Raw genomic sequence first — 18883 nt, forward strand, 5'->3', positions numbered from 1 at the left:
GGTATGATCAATCGCTATGATGAGAACTCTAATACCCCAGATGTAAGCGAGACAGCAAAGGAAATCATTCCCTGCCCTAACTACTTCTGGGTGAAAGAAGCTGAGGATCCAATCGAGAGAGTCAAGAACGATGACTTATACCGCATCACCACGCTGGACGACGAGATCGCCCTGTCTCAAGAAGATCGGCGTTTCCTAGAAATCATGAACAAAAACACCCACAAGAACAGTTCAGGCAATTGGGAAATGCCCCTCCCCTTCCGTGAGCAAAATGTGGCCATGCCCAACAACAAGACACAAGCGCTCAATCGTCTCAACGGTCTATTACGAAGTTTCAAAAAGAACCCACGGAAACAACGAGACTACCTCGAGTTCATGTCGAAGGTTTTCCAACGCGGACACGCTGAAGCGGTACCCGCTAACGATTCTTCACAAGTCGAGAAGGACTCTCGTGTAGCAAATGCAACATCTACAAGCCCCACCACCGGTCGAGTATGGTATCTACCCCACTTCGGCATATATCATCCAAAGAAACCCGACCAAATTCGGGTCGTATTTGACTCCTCTTGCGAGTATCAGGGGGCATCGCTCAACAAGAAACTACTGGGAGGCCCGGATCTCATGAATAACCTACTCGGTGTTCTGATGAGACTTCGTCAAGAGAACTACGGAGTGATGTGTGATATCGAACAAATGTTCTATTCCTTTCACGTTAATCAAGAACACAGAGACTTCCTTAGATTTCTTTGGTATAAGAACAATGATCCCGAGCAAGATATAACCGAATACAGAATGACCGTGCACCTCTTTGGAAATGGGCCAAGTCCAGCGGTAGCGACCTACGGAATGAGAAAGACGGCTAAAGAGGGCGAGAAGACATACGGAAAGAAAGTAAAAGAGTTCGTCGATAGAAATTTTTACGTCGACGATGGGCTCGCATCCTTGCCAAGCGAAAGCGAAGCGATAGACTTGATCCATAAAACGCAAGAGTGTTTAAAGACCGCCAACCTACACCTACACAAAGTTGCGTCTAACTCGGCAACAGTCATGGAAGCCTTTCCACCAGTCGACGGAGCAAAAGGTCTACAAGATCTCGATCTGCGTCATGACCATCTTCCGATTCAACGTGCATTGGGCGTTCAGTGGAACTTAGAAGAAGACAAAATAACGTTTAAAGTATCTATTCCAGACAAACCATTCACACGCCGCGGAGTCTTGTCCGTCGTTAACTCTCTATATGACCCATTGGGACTAGCAGCACCAGTCGTTATCGTTGGCAAAGTCAGGAAGTCAGTGGAGGTATGTGGACACTTCCTTAAACCCAGCAGACCTTGCATCGCGTGGGACAACTGCGAAAGCACTGACAGATTCAGATTGGTTGAAGGGACCTCTCTTCCTAGAGACCCAACTGAACATACAAACTCCGGAAGTCGAAGAGAGTTCTATTGATCAAAATGACCCCGAAGTCCGACGAGAAATCAATGTTCACCTTGCGAATGTAAACGACAAGATCGGACTCGGTACGAAGCGATTCGAACGCTTCTCTAGTTGGACTAAAGTTCAGCGCGCGATTGCCTACCTTGTGTCAAAACTCTCACTGCAGAAGAAAAACCGAAACACGAGAGAAGAAACTGAACCGACAATCAAACACCAACTCCCATCACAAGAATCTATAAAACGGGCCACATCAGCCATCGTCAAAGCGGTACAAAGAGAAGCCTTCCCAGACGAAGTCAACCTACTTGCAAAGTGCAACGGTGAACTAGAAAGTCGACATCACTTGAGAGAAAGACGGAAAGTATTACGTAAATCCGATATCGTGCGTTTAGACCCCTTTATGGACGAAGATGGAGTGGTGCGAGTAGGCGGTCGCCTGAATCGATCCGATCTGACGTTCGAAGAAAAACACCCGATCCTTTTACCAAAGAAACACCATATATCTACACTTATAATCAGGCACTGCCACGAAAAGATCCATCATCAAGGACGCTTGATCACCCATGGAGCAGTTCGCCAAACCGGGTTCTGGATTGTCAACGGACACGGAGCAGTTTTTCAAGTAGTGAACGCCTGCGTGACATGTAAGAAACTCAGGGGGAGAGCTCTCACACAACAAATGGCAGACCTGCCGAGAGACCGAGTGGAAACGTCAGCGCCATTCACCTTCGTCGGGATAGACGTTTTCGGCCCATGGTATATAAAGATAAGGAAGCTAAGAGGCGGTGCTGCGAATGCAAAACGATGGGGCTTGGTGTTCACGTGCCTCAATAGTCGAGGAATACATATTGAAGTGTTGCAATCTATGGACGCCAGCTCCTTTATATGTGCATTGCGTCGCTTCTTCGCCCTCCGTGGCTCCGTCGCTGTCATCAGGTGTGACTGTGGCACGAACTTCGTTGGGGCGAAATCAGAGTTTGAGAAAGCAATCACGGAGATGGATAAAGAGAGAATTGAGAAATACGTTAACGGACAGGGATGCGAATGGAAGTTCAACCCACCCCATGCTTCTCACTTTGGTGGCGTGTGGGAACGCCAAATAGGAACAATCCGTAGAATCCTTGTGGAATCCGTAGAATCTAGATCTAAGTGGGAGATGAAAGAAACTGATTTAACTGTCGGTGATCTGGTGTTAGTGAAAGATAAAGAACTTCCTCGTAACGAGTGGCAGATGGGAAAGGTAACGGAGTCGATCAAGAGCGAAGACGGGAGAATTAGGAAAGCGAGAATCCTAGTTTGTAAGGATGGAAAAAGGAAATCCGTATTTCGACCAATATCGGAATTAGTGTTACTTCTAGCAGCTCAAAACGGACAGGAAACTGAGTACAAGGATAGACTGTCATAGATATCCTTGGGCGAGGAGTGTGCCGTTTTTTCGATGTATATAATTATGTAAACATTACAGCCTGACTTAATTAATATTAACTTTAGCCATTACGGCCCAGGACGGACACGGTCGTCGCGTAGCAACGCCTTTGAACGTTGAAGAAAGGGTTTGGTTCGTTTTTTGTTAAAAAATAGGAGCTTCGATATACTTTATACTATACATATTAGCCTGCAATCGATCATCTGTCATCCGCATCTATCTAAAGACGTAAGTTTGTATATACTATAGTTAAATGTGGTTGTATTCGTGTATGTGTGTTCAAAGTGTTCAATATTTGTATTTTAGTTTTCACCGTACTTTATGCGATAATAAAATAAATCATAAGAAGAGAGCGTATGGTATGGTTGACACAAGCGAACTCCACTTTGTAGACAAAGTCTCTACAAGGTGGGAACGCGACAGGTAGACCTTCATACATGCCACTGGAATATTGCATGCTTGTAAATTTCAATGATGATGAAAACTTACAGTAATTTCAGTGATTAATTAATACTTGTCACTTGGATTCCAATCCAAACTCCCTATAAAATAATGAAAAATTTTAGACAATTTTAATATTATGTATGGTCAGATATATATAAATAATACAAGACAGTTTTAGTAAAGAAGTGTGGTAATATTTTATTATATTAACTTTGGTGGGCATTGCGGTGTATTTAAATATTTGCGGGCTAAAATGATAAATTTGCCAGGCTAAAATATATTTTAGCCCACCTCAATCTTAGCCAATCAGAAGAATGACTGTAGTGTTTATCCATTGTAGTGTTTTTATACAAAAATTGCCCTTTAAAAAAGTTAATATAATAGTAATTCAGTTGATGTTCTTGGGCATAAATGTGTTTTTGGACTTCCTCAGAATACCGTTTAACCCTCGCTACGCTTGGGCTAAAATAAGTTCAGAGTCGGGCCAAAAACACATTTATGCCTGCGAAAATCAACTCTATTGTTATATTGCATGCTATTATAATCTTCATGATGATGAATACTCACATCAATTTCATTGATTTATCATTTTCATTTGGATTTCAAGTAAAACTTCCTAAAAATAAAACAATTTCAGACAATATTGACATAATTATTATGCACATCTATATTTATATAGATTATAGAAGAGAGCTTTAGTAACTACCCAATAACCTATATGCAATTACATTTAATTTCTCAGCGTACTGTCCGTTCAGCAGTAAAAGGCCTGGAACAGGGATGGGACTTAACTCAGAGGTGGGTATATATTCCACATTTTGTGATGTAATAGGTTTTGTACATCATATAGCAAATGGTACATAAAATCAATTTAAAAAAGAATCAATAATTGCCTAGATACATGCAACACTTTAGTATTTAAATTTATAATGTAGTTTTAGAGCAAAAGCTAATGAAGACACCAACAAACTCCTGGTGAGAAATATCAAGGCATTGACTGGCATGGAAAAGATGTCAGATCAGATAATTGAAAGTAAGTTGCAGTAAAGGAAAAGCATAGATTACAACAACAATAGGCTGTGTTTCTCACCAATAAGTGATTATATTGTAAGCACCATATATTTTTTTGGAATTCAGACTCATCCTCTGTCAAAGAGGCCAGTGTTAAGAGACATATACATGGCATCCTCTAACGTATTAACTTACTAAGGGAACTTTTTAAAATCCATAAATAAGATCTGCTAGATGTAGAACAGTAATTGCATTAGTTTGCAGCTAGGGGTTAATTAGCACTAAAGTCTGCCAAGCCCTTAGATGGTTATATAGCATACAAACTACAGGGTTGAATAAGGGTTTTTTGTTCAAAATATTCAAAATATATATAATGGCAAATTTTACTTGTCATAGAAATGATTTTTAACAGAGCCTGAATCATTGTATAGTACCAGAAATAGAATAACAAAATTATGAGGTGTTACTATGCCAATTAATGGTTAGGTATATATAGCACTTTTTATCGCCATTTTCTGGTAGGCAGTTGAATAGATTGAATTCTGTCTAAGTAATTCTGCATGGTACCCTCTATTGCCTTGTTCAATAACCTGTATACTCATCTGGCATACTGCATTGCTATAAATTGTTTATATATGCATGCCTAAATAGAAACCGGTGTGCATATTGAGCATTATAGCTAGTAAAGATGGGGTATATTGTAGTTTATACAAGAAGTTTATTTGAAAAGTAACTTTCACTTTCAGCCCTGGATGACAAAATGCAAACAGGTATTGACAGGGTAAACAAGGTGTGTAGGTCTCAGCATCCATGCATGAAAAAATATATTTGAGGTGATTCGAATGTTTGTAGAGTTTTCTATCCCGTCAGGAAAGAGAGTTCAATTACGTTTGTTTCTGGTTTTAGCTGTAAAAATTTAATGAAGAATATCCTCGGAATGTATATTGCGACTTAGGCAAAACACAAAATCATGCGGTTTGAATACATTTTAATACATACTTACTTTAACATTAATATTCATACACAAAAGGAGTACGTTAAGACCATTAAATTCATAGGATAAAATATAGAATACAAGAGTCAATTTCCAAGCCATTAAATATTTTTTGAACACGAAAACATGGCAACGAAGATGACGAATCAGTCTGGCGCACGTGTTAAGCTTAACCGGGGGTGTAGTCACAAATTATTTTGATTGATACAACACGTGACTACTGACTATCATTATTAACTTTCACATCAAAACTTAGAGATAGCTAACGATTTTAAGGGCTTGTTCCCTTGAAAAATAAAAATTGAATCCGATCAAACCTAGCCTCCGTTTCAATTTGTTCTTGCTTCAAGCATAGACCCAAACTGCTACCGCCGGTACACGGGTTGTTCGGAAGTAGGAAATTTTGAAAACTTCCCAAAGCTTACGTTTGATTTTGACCCACGGCATAAAACAAGCTGCGGCAGAGTATCGTTAAGTGGAGATGCTGATATTCATACATTCATGTTAGCAGACCGTAAAAATAATCAATTTCAAAAGGAACTAAGGGCCTGTTCATATGAGGTGGGATAGCCCGGTTAGCCAGGAGAGCTCGGCTTGCTGAGATGAGTTTGAAGGTCGTTTCACATGCAATTCATACCGCCTATTATCCCACTTATTATCCCACCTTTGCTAGGCAAGCGTGTGTGATCGTGTTTTAATACCGGCTCACCGGGAAAAATCGAGAGTTTGCGTTCATATGCATGGAAGCGAACCCCTCGGGATATATTTTCCCTTCCCTCCCTCCAGGTCTATAAATGATAAATATATGATTAGGTGATTGATTATATATATGCCGGAATAGTTGAGTTTATATTCCTCTGACTCTGGTGCCATAAACGAAAAACGTACCTCACCAATCTTCTCTTAGGTGAGACAATTGCATGAATCCCACTTATCCCGAGAACGTTGCCCTTTTTCGGACGAACTTGCAAGATTGAATCAGTCTGATACCATTTTCTAGGAGCAATGAAGGCGCATTTCTTGACAATGCGGAGGAGACGCAAGGAGGTCGATTCAGGGCAGAGAAGCAATGTTTTGCAAAATGACGACGTCGCCATCGCAAGGCAGATGTAAGAAATCAATTTAAAAACGTACCTTGTTTGTTTCCAACTTTCGCAATGGCATATGCCGTTGTTCAAAATTATTAGACGGATTTCATGTTTTGCTCTCACGAGCCAAATACAAGGATTAAATCATCAAACATAAAGATTAAATGGACCTTTTGCATTATAGACAACTTTTTTATACACGCAAGATAACCCATTAAAATCACCACAGCTAAAAAGAGCGTACTACTGAAATTAGTAGAAATGCAAAGTTTGGCCGCGAAATGTCATGAGATGCCGAAAATATGGCTTTGCAAAGTTTGCAAATTTGTATACTTTAGTTTAATGCACGGAAATTACGAACCTGATTTACAAAACGTTTCCAACCTCTCGTTCGACACATATAACTTCAACTTCATCTCAAATTCTCGCAATTTTTGGGACAACCAATCATTGTTGTTGGGACATCAATCCCTCTCTTTGCCATTTTTGGGCCTCAAAAAGAATAATACGCATTTCTTATTCAACTTGAATACAACTATAAGAATAACAAGAAATCTATGGGAGACATAACTATCATAAAATAATCTAGTAAGTTCAGATCAACATAGCTAATGAATTACACAGCTAATGCATTGTTTTCTCGTATATGCATAGAAACTTCGACGCCGGCTGGATGCACTAAATAAAACTACCTCTTGGCCTGAGGCTGAAAAAGCAGAATTTAGAAAGGGGATGAAAATGTCATGTATGTCTCCCGAGCACAGCGAGGAAGAGGTAATTGAAAGAGATGGCGAGTCCGAATCCGACGATGACGCTTTGGGTACGAAGAAAATATTAAAAACCCGCCCATTGTCATGGCGTAGCGAGAGATTCCAAAGCGTGTTGGAAAGCTTGGACCGGAAATATACCAGGCGAATTTCGGAGAAGGCTCGCTCCATGTTCAAAGAAAGAATTATGGGCGAAAGAATGGTTTGTTTGCCAGCAAGTGACATCCCTGATTGGATGATTAAAAATTAGATGATTATGGCATCCATTGATGATGGAAGAAAGTTAAATTTAAAAACAGGTTAAAAAACTACACTTAATTACCGTTAAAATGTTTCCATTTTTGTGAACAACTAGCTAAGTCTATTGCATGATTAAACTATATGTATAAGAGTTCAGCGCTACCTATTTTTTTGGATGTATGGAAAAACCAAATTTAATTTCGTAAATTTTCTACACTTTACGTAAGAAAATGTGCAACTCATTTAGTCACATATGCTGACGACGTATGGTCCACTATTTCTATGCTGTAGAGCCATGCTGAGCAGTATGGAAAACAAATATAGCCATCCAATCTGTCAACTTTGCATAGCTATTTTCCGTACTAGCACTGTTGAGGATTTCTCAACCCGGCAAACTTGCACCTTAAGCCCTGGTCAAACGAGAATGATAGTTGATGAGAGTTGAGAAGCGAGAGTTCGCACGAGAGTTTTCCAAACTCTCGATGCGACGGTCAAACGAGAATGAGAGTTGATGAGAGTTGAAAAGCGAGAGTTCGCACGAGAGTTTTCCAAACATTTTGCACTATTGTTCTGTCACTAGTCAGAGTCTAGTCTGCTACGAAATGCAAACCGCTGGCGCTTTTGCAACTCTCATCAACTCTCATGACCGATCAAACGCGCCCAAACTGTCATCAATTCTCATCAACTCTCATCAAAATTTGAACCAGTTCAAAGTCGATGAGAGTTGATGAGAGTGCACGAGAGTGTATGAGAGTTCGCGGTCAAACGCAAGCGAGAGTTGCAACTCTTATCAACTCTCATCAACTATCATTCTCGTTTGACCAGGGCTTTAGTCTACATACAGTTATTAGCTAGAATATACATGGTTTGGATACTAGATGGAAGTACAATACAACTCATTATTTATGTTATTGCCCTGCAGGTTTATGCTGAAAATTGTTCTGTATCCGTCACATGCATGTCTATTGTATTTTTGCCCAATTAACCAATAGCGATAATAGCTTGGCTTAGATCCTCTTGAACAACATGTTAATTCAGACCTTACTATTGGTTTATTTGTTCAAAATACAATAGACACGTGGCGAATAAGGAACAATTTTTTGCACAAATGTTCCCCGACCCCGACGACATATATAGTTAATGAGTTCTATTGTAACTACTTATATAATTAATTATATGTAGTCTCTAAACCATGTATGTTCCATTAACTGTGGTCTACATGATGAAAAATTCCATGTTCATGTTTTATAAAAACTCGTAGACTGATTATGAAGTATATATGACTGGAGAGTATGGAAAATAACAATCAATTTTAAAAATTTTATAAGATTTTAGAAGATGCAATATGAGAACGATATGCGAAAAAAATAGGTTGCCGGCTTCGAATTCTGTTGTATAGACATTTTTTAACTAAATGTATATAAATTATATCGGTTTATAAATAGCATGTAGCTATATTATTGTACGCATTAGGATCTATTCAGGATATTCTTGAACATCTATAGGTTTATATTGAATCTATGACTTTACGTGTTTATATTATTGTCTTATATATGTACGATTTCAATATATTTTTTAAAAATAATAAGAAAATAATTTTTTATTTACCTTCGCTTACACTTTAAAAAATTCAATTGCGCGACACAAAAATAGAAAGCACACGCAAACAAATCAAATCGACCAGCATAATTTGAACAAGTTTCATTTTGCATTTTCCACGAAAATGGCAACACGCGTGATACAAATCGCAAATTTTATGTTCACAACAAAATCACACTGCAATCGCAATATGTGCAATGTTATAAATTTACAATAAATTTGCACTAAATTCGCACCGGGTGGCATCGCGGCAATCACTGTATCGCACTAGGTGCAAACACGAGGCAAATTTAAAAATTTGCAATGGTGCAAATGTGGTCATATACGATCGAATTTGAAATTGGCAATAAATTTGCCCATACATTTGCATACAGGCAAATCTATCTTTTCGTCCAGTGCATGGTACAACTATAGAATACCCCGCATGGGAGAGTACTATATGTAAAGTGGCTACGTGGCTACGTGGCTACGTGAATACATACATATTTTTGGTTACATTTAGGGTTGTACGGTATTTAAAGATTGAGGGTGCTTGTTTAGGATGCTTTTTGGTGAGTAACACTGTGTTTATTAATTTGTAAAATAATACACTGTGACTACTAAAAGTGGAGAAAAAGGGGGAAAATATTGTCCCGGAGGGGATTAGAACCCGAGTGCAAGAACGCGGAAGGTGCATGCTTTACTTCTTGAACCGACCTGCAAATCGGTAAAATTAACGGTAAACAATACATTTTATATTTAGTAAGGTGCCGGTCATTTAGTACATTTTGGGATGTGACCGGCTGCCCGTCAGGTCAAATAGTCACAGGGAAAATAATATTATTATCTTTCAAATAGGGTATAAATATTTTATTTCTTCGAGAAATGTCCAGAACAAGTCATCTTCTCTATGCTTGTATCTCCATATGAATTCTGCTAAACAGGAGGAATAATGATGTTTTCTCCTGCCATGAGTTGGTAGAGATACCTTAAGCTGGCGCCAGTGTCCTTCGATTTTGTTGGTATGCGCGCCTTCGTCGTTTACGAATTCTTGGGAGTGATTTACTGTTTCGTGTGTGTAGCCATATTTTTCGTGTGTGCACAATTATACTGAAAATGCAGTTTGCACCCTTCAAATAAGTTTTGGTTAGATTTTGGGTTTTTTTGTGGGTTTTTTTTGGCTTAGGGTTAGGGTTAGGGTTAGGGTTAGGGTTAGGGTTATGGTTATGGTTATGGTTAGGATTTGGTTATAAGATTAGGATAAGGGTGGCGTAGCCAATGTAGACACGTAGCCAATGTAGCCGCTTAGCCAATGTACTGAATGTAGCCGCGTAGTCAATGTTCTGAACATATCCGCGTAGCCAATGTATCCGCGTAGTCAATGTAGCCGCGTAGCCAATGTACTGAACGTATCCGCGTAGCCAATGTATCCGCGTAGTCAATGTAGCCGCGTAGCCAATATACTGAACGTATCCGCGTAGTCAATGTAGCCGCGTAGTCAATGTATCCGCGTAGTCAATGTATCCGCGTAGTCAATGTATCCGCGTAGTCAATGTATCCGCGTAGTCAATGTATCCGCGTAGTCAATGTATCCGCGTAGTCAATGTATCCGCGTAGTCAATGTATCCGCGTAGTCAATGTAGCCGCGTAGTCAATGTATCCGCGTAGTCAATGTATCCGCGTAGTCAATGTATCCGCGTAGTCAATGTATCCGCTAGTCAATGTAGCCGCGTAGTCAATGTATCCGCGTAGTCAATGTACCGCGTAGTCAATGTATCCGCGTAGTCAATGTATCCGCGTAGTCAATGTATCCGCGTAGTCAATGTAGCCGCGTAGTCAATGTAGCCGTGTAGTCAATGTAACAATAGGTGAGTAGGCTGACTTGCGGTGTAGCCGGATGATTTGATTTACTATGGTTTGAAATTGCGGGGCATTCTATAATTACTCCCATCTACTTCAAGACCTTCCACTTCAAGATCAAGTGAACCAACAGCTAATAGATATAGACCTTACTCAGTAAGACACCATTTTCCAGGTCAACGACCTTCGCGCTCGACTCGCAAGGAGGGAAAACAAAAAGCAAACGTTAGCGAAAACAAGCCATTTTTGCGAGATTTGGTTTTACTAAGTGGCCCTGACGACCAAGTCGTACCCCGGCAAGGAACACGTCTCGCTCTGAATGAAAGAGGTCACGTTATTTCAGGGTGCAGATTTACAAAAAGTCAGTCAATGATGGAAGTCGAAAGAGCGATAATTGAGGCTTTTGATGGTAAAATTCCACCCGGTGTGGATATTGAATTATTAGTTTCCGTTCATTCACGTCTGGTGGTTCCATCACTGGCACCTGGACAGCATGGTATAGATGGTGCCATGCTACAGCGGCTGTATAGAAATAAGCCTGTTTATATCCGCCCAAATCAACAACTCTTTGACTTGGCCTCATATGGAAATGTAGCACAGGTATTTTATATTGTTAATTTAAAATACATACATACATGCAGAAATCCCTCTGCGCAGTTAAACGAGTTAGGCAAGTTTTACAGTATGTTAACAAAATTTTGCTCAAGAAGCCATCATGTACTTTACATTACCTAAGTGCTTACTACTCACTAGACTAATTGCAATCTAATGACTTAAATTCCTGTGATAATGAGCATTTATCCTGTTTTCATTAGTTTGTAGTAAACTTTTGATGAGATTGTCCACATACTTTTATCATCCTTAGCAAACCAATATGTTGTCAAGTCCTCTGTCAACTTGTGCTCAAGAAGAAGAATTAGATGAGTGTTTTCTGGATTGCCAAACTGATGAAAGCAATGTTACCACCCATCCCCATTCATTTAATTTCAACTCCAACATACCTGCTTCCCACACCCAGTCCCAACATGCCAATTTTGACATCCAACCTACTACAATGAATGCAGGCACCCACCCCCCTTTAACAAATGTCAATTCCAATCACCCTCCAACTGATGCTGATACCCAGCCTTCCCTGACAAATGTTAATAGCCAGCCTACACTGCCTTGTCTTAACACTCAACCCCAGCAGGCCAATGTCAACACCCAACCTATACAGACCCAAGCGATCCAACCTAATCAAATAAATGTCAACTCTAACCACCCTCCTATTAATGTCAACACCCAACCAGCTCCACCCAATGTTGTTGATGAAGAAATTGGTGAACATGAAGATCAGACTCGTAGTCCACAGCAGGAAATTATTGATGTTGAAACAGGGCAGGTTTTTTCTGATATGGATGAAGGTAGGAAATGTACTAAAAATATTATGTTCTAATTAACCTGTAACAAATAAACTAATTTCTTCACTTTGTCTTTTTAGCTGATTTGCATTTAATAACAATGTACACTCCAATGCTTCCCAAAACAGTCACCGTCCACCGATCCACCATCCGTAAGGATTTAACCGAAATATTTACCGACCCAAGCATTTTGAACAGTTATCTTGATGTGGTTGTGATCGATGCACGTGGTGAACCAGAGAAAGGAAAAGGGAAGGGTGTTATATTGGATGTTTTGACACATTTTTGGGACAATTGTTTTATGTCTTTAGCTGTGGGAAGGAAGGAGAAAACACCATTCATAAGGCACGATATGCAGAAACGTGAATGGCAAGCTATTGCTCGTATTCTTGTCTATGGATACAAGAATTATGGTTATTTCCCACTTCAACTTTCTTTTCTGTTCATGGCATCATGCTTGTTTGGGGAGGAATGCATCACAACGGAATTTCTACTTGCCACATTCAAAGAATATATCCCAGCTGAAGACCAGGATGTTCTGGATCAGTGTCTTGGTGATAGCTTTGACAAAGATGCTGAAGATGTCAGTGACTTTTTGTCTTCTTTGAAGTGCTTTAGAGTAGCATCGCAGGAAAATATTAAAGAAATTATCAACGAATTGGCACATCAGGAGCTGATACAGAAACCAAGATACATTGTGAACTGTTGGGCTCCTATGTTACATATGTTACAAGAGCATAAAGCATTCCAAACCTTTGAGGATCTCAAAGAGTTGTATAAAAGCAAAACCCCTACTGCAAAGAAAATTATAAAGCTATTTCGAGCAGAGCCTTCCAATGATGCTGAACGAGAGAGTCTTGCCCACCTGAAGCGATTTGTGAAGTCCTGAAGGCCAAGCATTGGCAAAGTTCTTGCATTTTTGCACAGGAAGTGATATCATCACCTGCGATTCAATCACAGTTACATTCAGTACCCTCACTGGTGTGGAAAGACGGCCCATTGCTCGCACATGTGCCCCCTTAATTGAGCTACCCTCAACTTATGAATCGTATTTGGCTCTTGCTGAAGAGTTCCTAAACATTATGAGGGGGTATCAGTCATGGTCATTTGACATTGTGTAGAGTACAAACTGGTTTAAGCGATGTATAGTAGTCTAAGTTTTTGTTTGGTTTAGGTTCCACAGAGCAACTTCCATGTATTTAATGAAAAAAGCATGATTGAGATGGTAATTACAACAGAATGGGAATTATTCATGAATCACAACAGTTAAAGGTTTCATACTTGCATCCTCTCAAATTTCAGTTTTAATGAAATTTTTAATATGCAGTTTAAACAAGGTAACAAACATGGCTTTTGCTGATTGCACTTCAAGTTTTTTTATCATGTGTTTTCCATGTTTTTTCCAAAGTTTTCAATGGATATTTTATCATACTAAATATTCGAAGCACATTGAAAGGGTGATTTATGTCTGTGGCCTTTATAGTATGTTTAATAAAGAAATTTTTTATAATTCATAAGTATAAACACTGATACTGTTCCAGATGTACAATTATAATATAAACATTACAACTATCACTTTAACATTGTTAAGCAGAAAATTTGTACTGCAGGTTCTTTGTTGTTTTAATGAAATAAATTACATAATTTATGGGATTGATGTAATTTCAATGTTTGTTTTTACTGTTACTATAGTTAATTAAACAATTCAAATGTCTATTGTTTCCTCAGAAATAAAATCACCAACTATGTCCACTGTATTTAAAAAATGTTCTATACCATTATTCCCATCATCCTGGGAAGGATCTACCGTTTGTTGCAGGTAATGGAGTTGTGCTTCAGTAAGTTCAATATCTGAATTGGGAATAACAATGTTATTGTTTGTTTGAATTGCTTGTCCTGAGGTACTGTAGTCAATTCCATAGGATTCCCAGTTAATTACTGTCGAATCATCTGGGACTGTTATCATATTAGTATGCCATAATGCTAATGGTGACTGATGATTGGCAGTTCTCATTCCATGATGATTCCACTGCCTTCGGAATTCAGCTAAGGATACATTAATGCGAGGTAGAAAAACATACTGGAGAGCAAAAAGGTGTACTTCATTAAGGGAATCAAGTTGTTCACTTCTCTCTAGAAATTTGAACAAATCCTTGTATAGTGCTGTCATAACTCTGTTGACTTCTGCCCACAATCGCTCAATACGCTGATTGTGCACACTTCTACCAGCGATAAAACTGCCTCTATCGGTGCCTCTATTATAAACCATGTATCTTGCAACATCAACATTCTCGACGCCATGGTCACCTCGAACTCTAGATGGTAGGCCAAACTCTCCCACACCGTTTTCAAACAAGCGAAGAACAGTGTCTGCTCTATTGTTTGTGCAACATTTTAGGTAAATAACTGTTCTGCTAAAACCATCAATGCAACCATGAATTACAAATCTCCATGATATCAATTTATGGTTAGAGTCAATATGCCACAAATGGTTTGCCCCACGAACATTGTAGACACGTCGACAAATTGCATACCTTTTTCGTATACTCCTACCAATTGGATCGACTCTTTGGCTACTAGCTCTAACTCTATGTCTTTGGACATTTACCTGTCTTCCTTTTAAACTACCTCTGACGTAACACTCACCACTATATGGTGTCAATTGGAGAATTTCTCTTATTTGATTATCCAGATCATAATTTGAAATTTCTGAGAAACTTGGTTCAATTCCGAATTCCATCCTTCGTCTTTGAAGGGTTCGCTCAGACACACCCAAAAGTTCTGCAATGTTACACCACTAACCACTTCATCCCTGTTTCTCTCAACTGTTCGATTTGTACCTTGGTGATGTTATATGCAGGTCTTCCTCCCGTACTAGGCAAAAGCGAAATAACATTTCTTACTTCCTCGATGGGATAATTGTCGACAATCTCAGCTAACTTTTCCAGTTCTCTTTCCATTGTAGCAATCAAATTACCAAGCAAAATTCTTAACGACGAATTTGGCGCTGTATTTTCATCTACAGCTGTCTTCATAGCAACTACGATAAGAATATAGTCTTCCATTTTGTTCTTGCAATGTTCTGATCCTATTGGATCCCGATTACATTGAGATCTCTGACATTGAAGAAACAAACTATCAAGAGCACTCACAAAATTTTGCAGCTCATCCACGTTGGCAGCCATGACGCTTCTAATGATCACACTAAATTCCATACACGACAATTACACGACAACGGGACCAGTGAACGGACGGCAAACAGCTGGGAAATTTGTTGTCGCTGTGCAAAAAATCGCTGGCACATAGCCGCATGTTTATTCGAATTCGAATTTTGAACGAAATTTACAAAGCGAAAGTTTTATGGAGATCTGAACTTCTTTCGGCAACGATCGAAAAGTTTAAAGTATGGAAGCTCCTTATTAGCTCACGAACATTGCTTCTGCTGTTAAAAATGGACCTTTTAACAGTGGATTTTGGTTAAATGTTGCCGACAAAGATTCCATGGCTTCGATGAGCGGTTGTATTTTTTAAACGGCTGTGTTTATTTGTGAATGGCTTGGAAACTCTCATGCTAAAGCGGTCTAAATTTACATATTATATAAATTGTAATTATATAAATTGTATTATATAATTTTCAAATGGCTTGGACTGAATATGGGCGAGTGATAAGTACATTCAAATGCGGCAAAGTAGACCGATAGCTTGAACACAATATTGGCGCGCGTGAGTTTGAGCAAAGTCTCTCGCCCCAACGTTGATTTCTAAAACGAGAAAAAAGTACGTAATATGTTTCTTACAACCTTTAGTTTCACTTCTCGTTGATATTTCCCCGGATAATTCCGCATTTTTACGGGAACATATGCCTAAGCAGCTGTGAAGTTTGTAAACCTGAGTCACGGGTATTTATTGAGCAAGCCGGATAGCTCGAAATCTCAAGGAAATCTCCAAACTTTTTGCACTAAATTTGGCATCCACATTGTTTGTTGTTTGAGATGAACAGCATTTTGTTGATGTGAAAATTGCCCTTCCAAATGAAATCGTGGATTGTACTAGATATATTGAGTATTTGTGTGCTTTTACCGGTTGAGGTGTTTAGCTAAAAAATCATGAAACTATTTGAAGAACTGCGAACATCTTTAGCTATATTCCTTGACACCAATTCAATAATTGTTGTACAGAAAAGTCAGCCCCGTTAGCCCCGTTACGTCCCGTCGAGCAAGAAATATTCTAAAAGTATGTCCTTGTATTTTTCCGTCCCATTCTGTATTTACGCGTGGTCCCTACTCGACCAGATTAAAAGAAAATTAGCCGAAATCTCCAAAATTCTAATTGTACTTCTGAATTCCCTGGAGGTGTAGAAAGAAATATTTCATAACCGTTTTTAATTATAAATTGCCCCTAGAAGTTTAATTTCACATATAATCTCTGTGTCTGTACGTCGTCGTCAAGGGAAGACCAAAGCAACTCTCCAAAAATGTGCTTTGAGGAAGGTTACTTCTTGTAGCATTTAATTTTTTTGGCAGCATTTGCAACACACGGCACAAAATTTATCCCTTTTTATTCCTTCTTATTTTAGACAGCATTAAAAACAAGGAAAATACCGAAAGAGAATTTAGCTACCATGTTTTTGTTTATATATTTAAAGGTCCCGCCGTGTAGTGCGCGAAATATATTCGTGGGGTACACGCAAGCCGAACTAACGCATGCGCAACAAATTTCCCAGCTGTTCGGACGGCATATTTAGACCGGTTCCGACCACGTACCGCTGACCAAAGGCACAGGCGAAAATCTCGAGTATCGTTTGCATTTCCTCAACTATCGCACACAGCAGCAAAACTCTCGACAATCGTATACGTTTCTCGACTTACAATAACAATTCTCGACAGTCGTTTACACTTTTCTCGACTATAGTATACATTTCTCATATATTGCATGCAGTTCTCGTTTATCGCGTACACATCTCGACCTGCTTTTGTCCAGTTTGGCTTGCCATATTCTAGTTGACTTAAAAACCAAATCATGCAAAGATCCATATAACCTTTTCGAAAAATTAGTAGCAGGGGGCCATAACCCTTGCATGGTTATATGGCGCACAGGTAAGTCTGCTAAAATCCGGTGCCGGGAATAAGCCTTTTGGGTATAGTTGGGAATTTTTCTGAGCGCTTTGTTAGTCTCAAAACCGGCCCATAAAAACTATTTTTGGCGTCAAGCTAACATAGGGATGTTTGTCAGGAGTTAGCGTTCGTTAGGAGTTCCAAACTTGCAGTCATTGTGACCGTTCATGTACTTGTATGGTACGCCAGCATAATACGCCTGTATTACGTTGTTGAGATTACGCATCAGAAAAATCGTAAATAGGGATTATAGATTTATTATATAAAAATAATAACAAAAAGAAACTCGTCGGTCTGCTTTGCATTGTCTATCCCAGAGATAGTGAAACGATGCTACAATCATGGAAATTAATTCGTAGACTTCTCTACTACATAATAAAATACCCCCCTTCCCCTTGAACAATGTTGGAAGGTGCGTGATATCACATTGGGATGTCTTTTCGATCAACATTGTGCGTTAGGGGGAAGGGGGGAGCAGCTATTGACCGTTAAATCAACATCTTTAACAATTACTGTGGTCATGTAGCGTGTCCAACGAAAAGTCTACCTATATTATTTCCATGATTGTAGTACAAAGGAGAGAAGATTCGTGAAAGGGCATTTGTATAGCGGGTCCATGGTTTTAACGACTTCTGAGCTCTGACCTCTGAATCAGAAATTTTGACGAGTGCTTCGACTTTTGCCAGTCTAAAACTGAGTAAGAAAGCGTTGTTAAGTCCAATACATTTACACAGTCCTCATAAAATTTGACAGGTCTATTTTGCCGACGGACATTTCGTCTAACGGACTCTTTACAGAAAAGACATTTTGCGAACAGACGATTTGCCGAATATTGCGATACTTTTCATTGTGAACACCCACGTTGTTTGTCAAATGCTTGGGTCATTAACGGTCATTAGCGGTGCATAACCATAACGAAAATTTGTTTGTGTAGCGGATGACTCATCTCTTTGGAATGTGTTTTTAAGAGTTGCATAAGAGTTGACAAGCGAGAGTTTACATGGGAGTTTCATCAATTATCATTACTTGATTAAACGCCAAGAACAAGAATCGTACGACAGTAAACAAATAGGCCGAAGGATATTTTGGGGGACGGTTTCATTAATTTGTTCAGTATTTTTTCCCTACTTCACTGTTTTTGACACTGCTCAAAATTGTTTGTTATCGTAGCTAGGGTACGTACGCCTTCGAGGTTTCTCCACGCGCCACTATTTGCTAAACTCGCAAGCATGCAAGTTTCTTTGCAAGAAGGCTCGTTTTGTCGGAAGAATTTATCCATTGTAGAAGTCTTCATGCTTGAAGTCGCTACTGAACTGAAACCTTGAACACAAGATGGACGACAACGACATTCAAGCTCGATATTTCAGGGCCATTCAGACTTATTATTAGTCATTTCAGTATTTTTCCCCATGAAAACACCAGTAATTCACCTACTTAGCTGCTTAATACGTTTTCGACCTCCGTTTATCACAAAAAAACTTACACCGGCCTTTTGACCAATTTTTTTAGTTTTACGTCATTTCG

The 18883-nt window shown here is 39.2% G+C and overlaps 2 protein-coding genes across 2 annotated transcripts; one reads left to right on the forward strand and one right to left on the reverse strand.

The window, feature by feature from the left end:
- The first annotated feature begins 2973 nt into the window (after nucleotides 1–2973).
- On the forward strand, nucleotides 2974–13134 carry LOC114542566. The gene is made up of 8 exons (XM_028562086.1): nucleotides 2974–3286; nucleotides 4050–4105; nucleotides 4243–6421; nucleotides 7055–7466; nucleotides 9509–9557; nucleotides 11021–11445; nucleotides 11711–12248; nucleotides 12326–13134. Exons 5-8 carry the CDS (start codon nucleotides 9548–9550, stop codon nucleotides 13132–13134), a joined length of 1782 nt encoding a protein of 593 aa, XP_028417887.1. The 5' UTR covers nucleotides 2974–3286; nucleotides 4050–4105; nucleotides 4243–6421; nucleotides 7055–7466; nucleotides 9509–9547.
- A 578-nt stretch (nucleotides 13135–13712) lies between these two features.
- Nucleotides 13713–15436, reverse strand: LOC114542567. Its single transcript, XM_028562087.1, has one exon. The coding sequence runs from the start codon at nucleotides 14983–14985 to the stop codon at nucleotides 13951–13953; it is 1035 nt and encodes a 344-aa protein (XP_028417888.1). The 5' UTR covers nucleotides 14986–15436; the 3' UTR covers nucleotides 13713–13950.
- Nucleotides 15437–18883: the final 3447 nt, after the last annotated feature.

Source organism: Dendronephthya gigantea, unplaced genomic scaffold (genome assembly GCF_004324835.1).
Source record: "Dendronephthya gigantea isolate DGI-Jeju-01 unplaced genomic scaffold, DenGig_1.0 000366F, whole genome shotgun sequence".
Taxonomy (NCBI): domain Eukaryota; kingdom Metazoa; phylum Cnidaria; class Anthozoa; order Malacalcyonacea; family Nephtheidae; genus Dendronephthya; species Dendronephthya gigantea.

What these genes read in the sequence shown, in the direction of transcription:
- LOC114542566 (XM_028562086.1), top strand. An exon ending in CATATGGAAATGTAGCACAG is followed by an intron (nt 11,446 to 11,710) that starts GTATTTTATATT and finishes TATCATCCTTAG; the next exon opens with CAAACCAATATGTTGTCAAG. An exon ending in TTTTTCTGATATGGATGAAG is followed by an intron (nt 12,249 to 12,325) that starts GTAGGAAATGTA and finishes TTGTCTTTTTAG; the next exon opens with CTGATTTGCATTTAATAACA.
- LOC114542567 (XM_028562087.1), bottom strand. Translation starts at nt 14,985, where the DNA reads ATGGAATTCGGAATTGAACCAAGTTTCTCAGAAATTTCAAATTATGAT.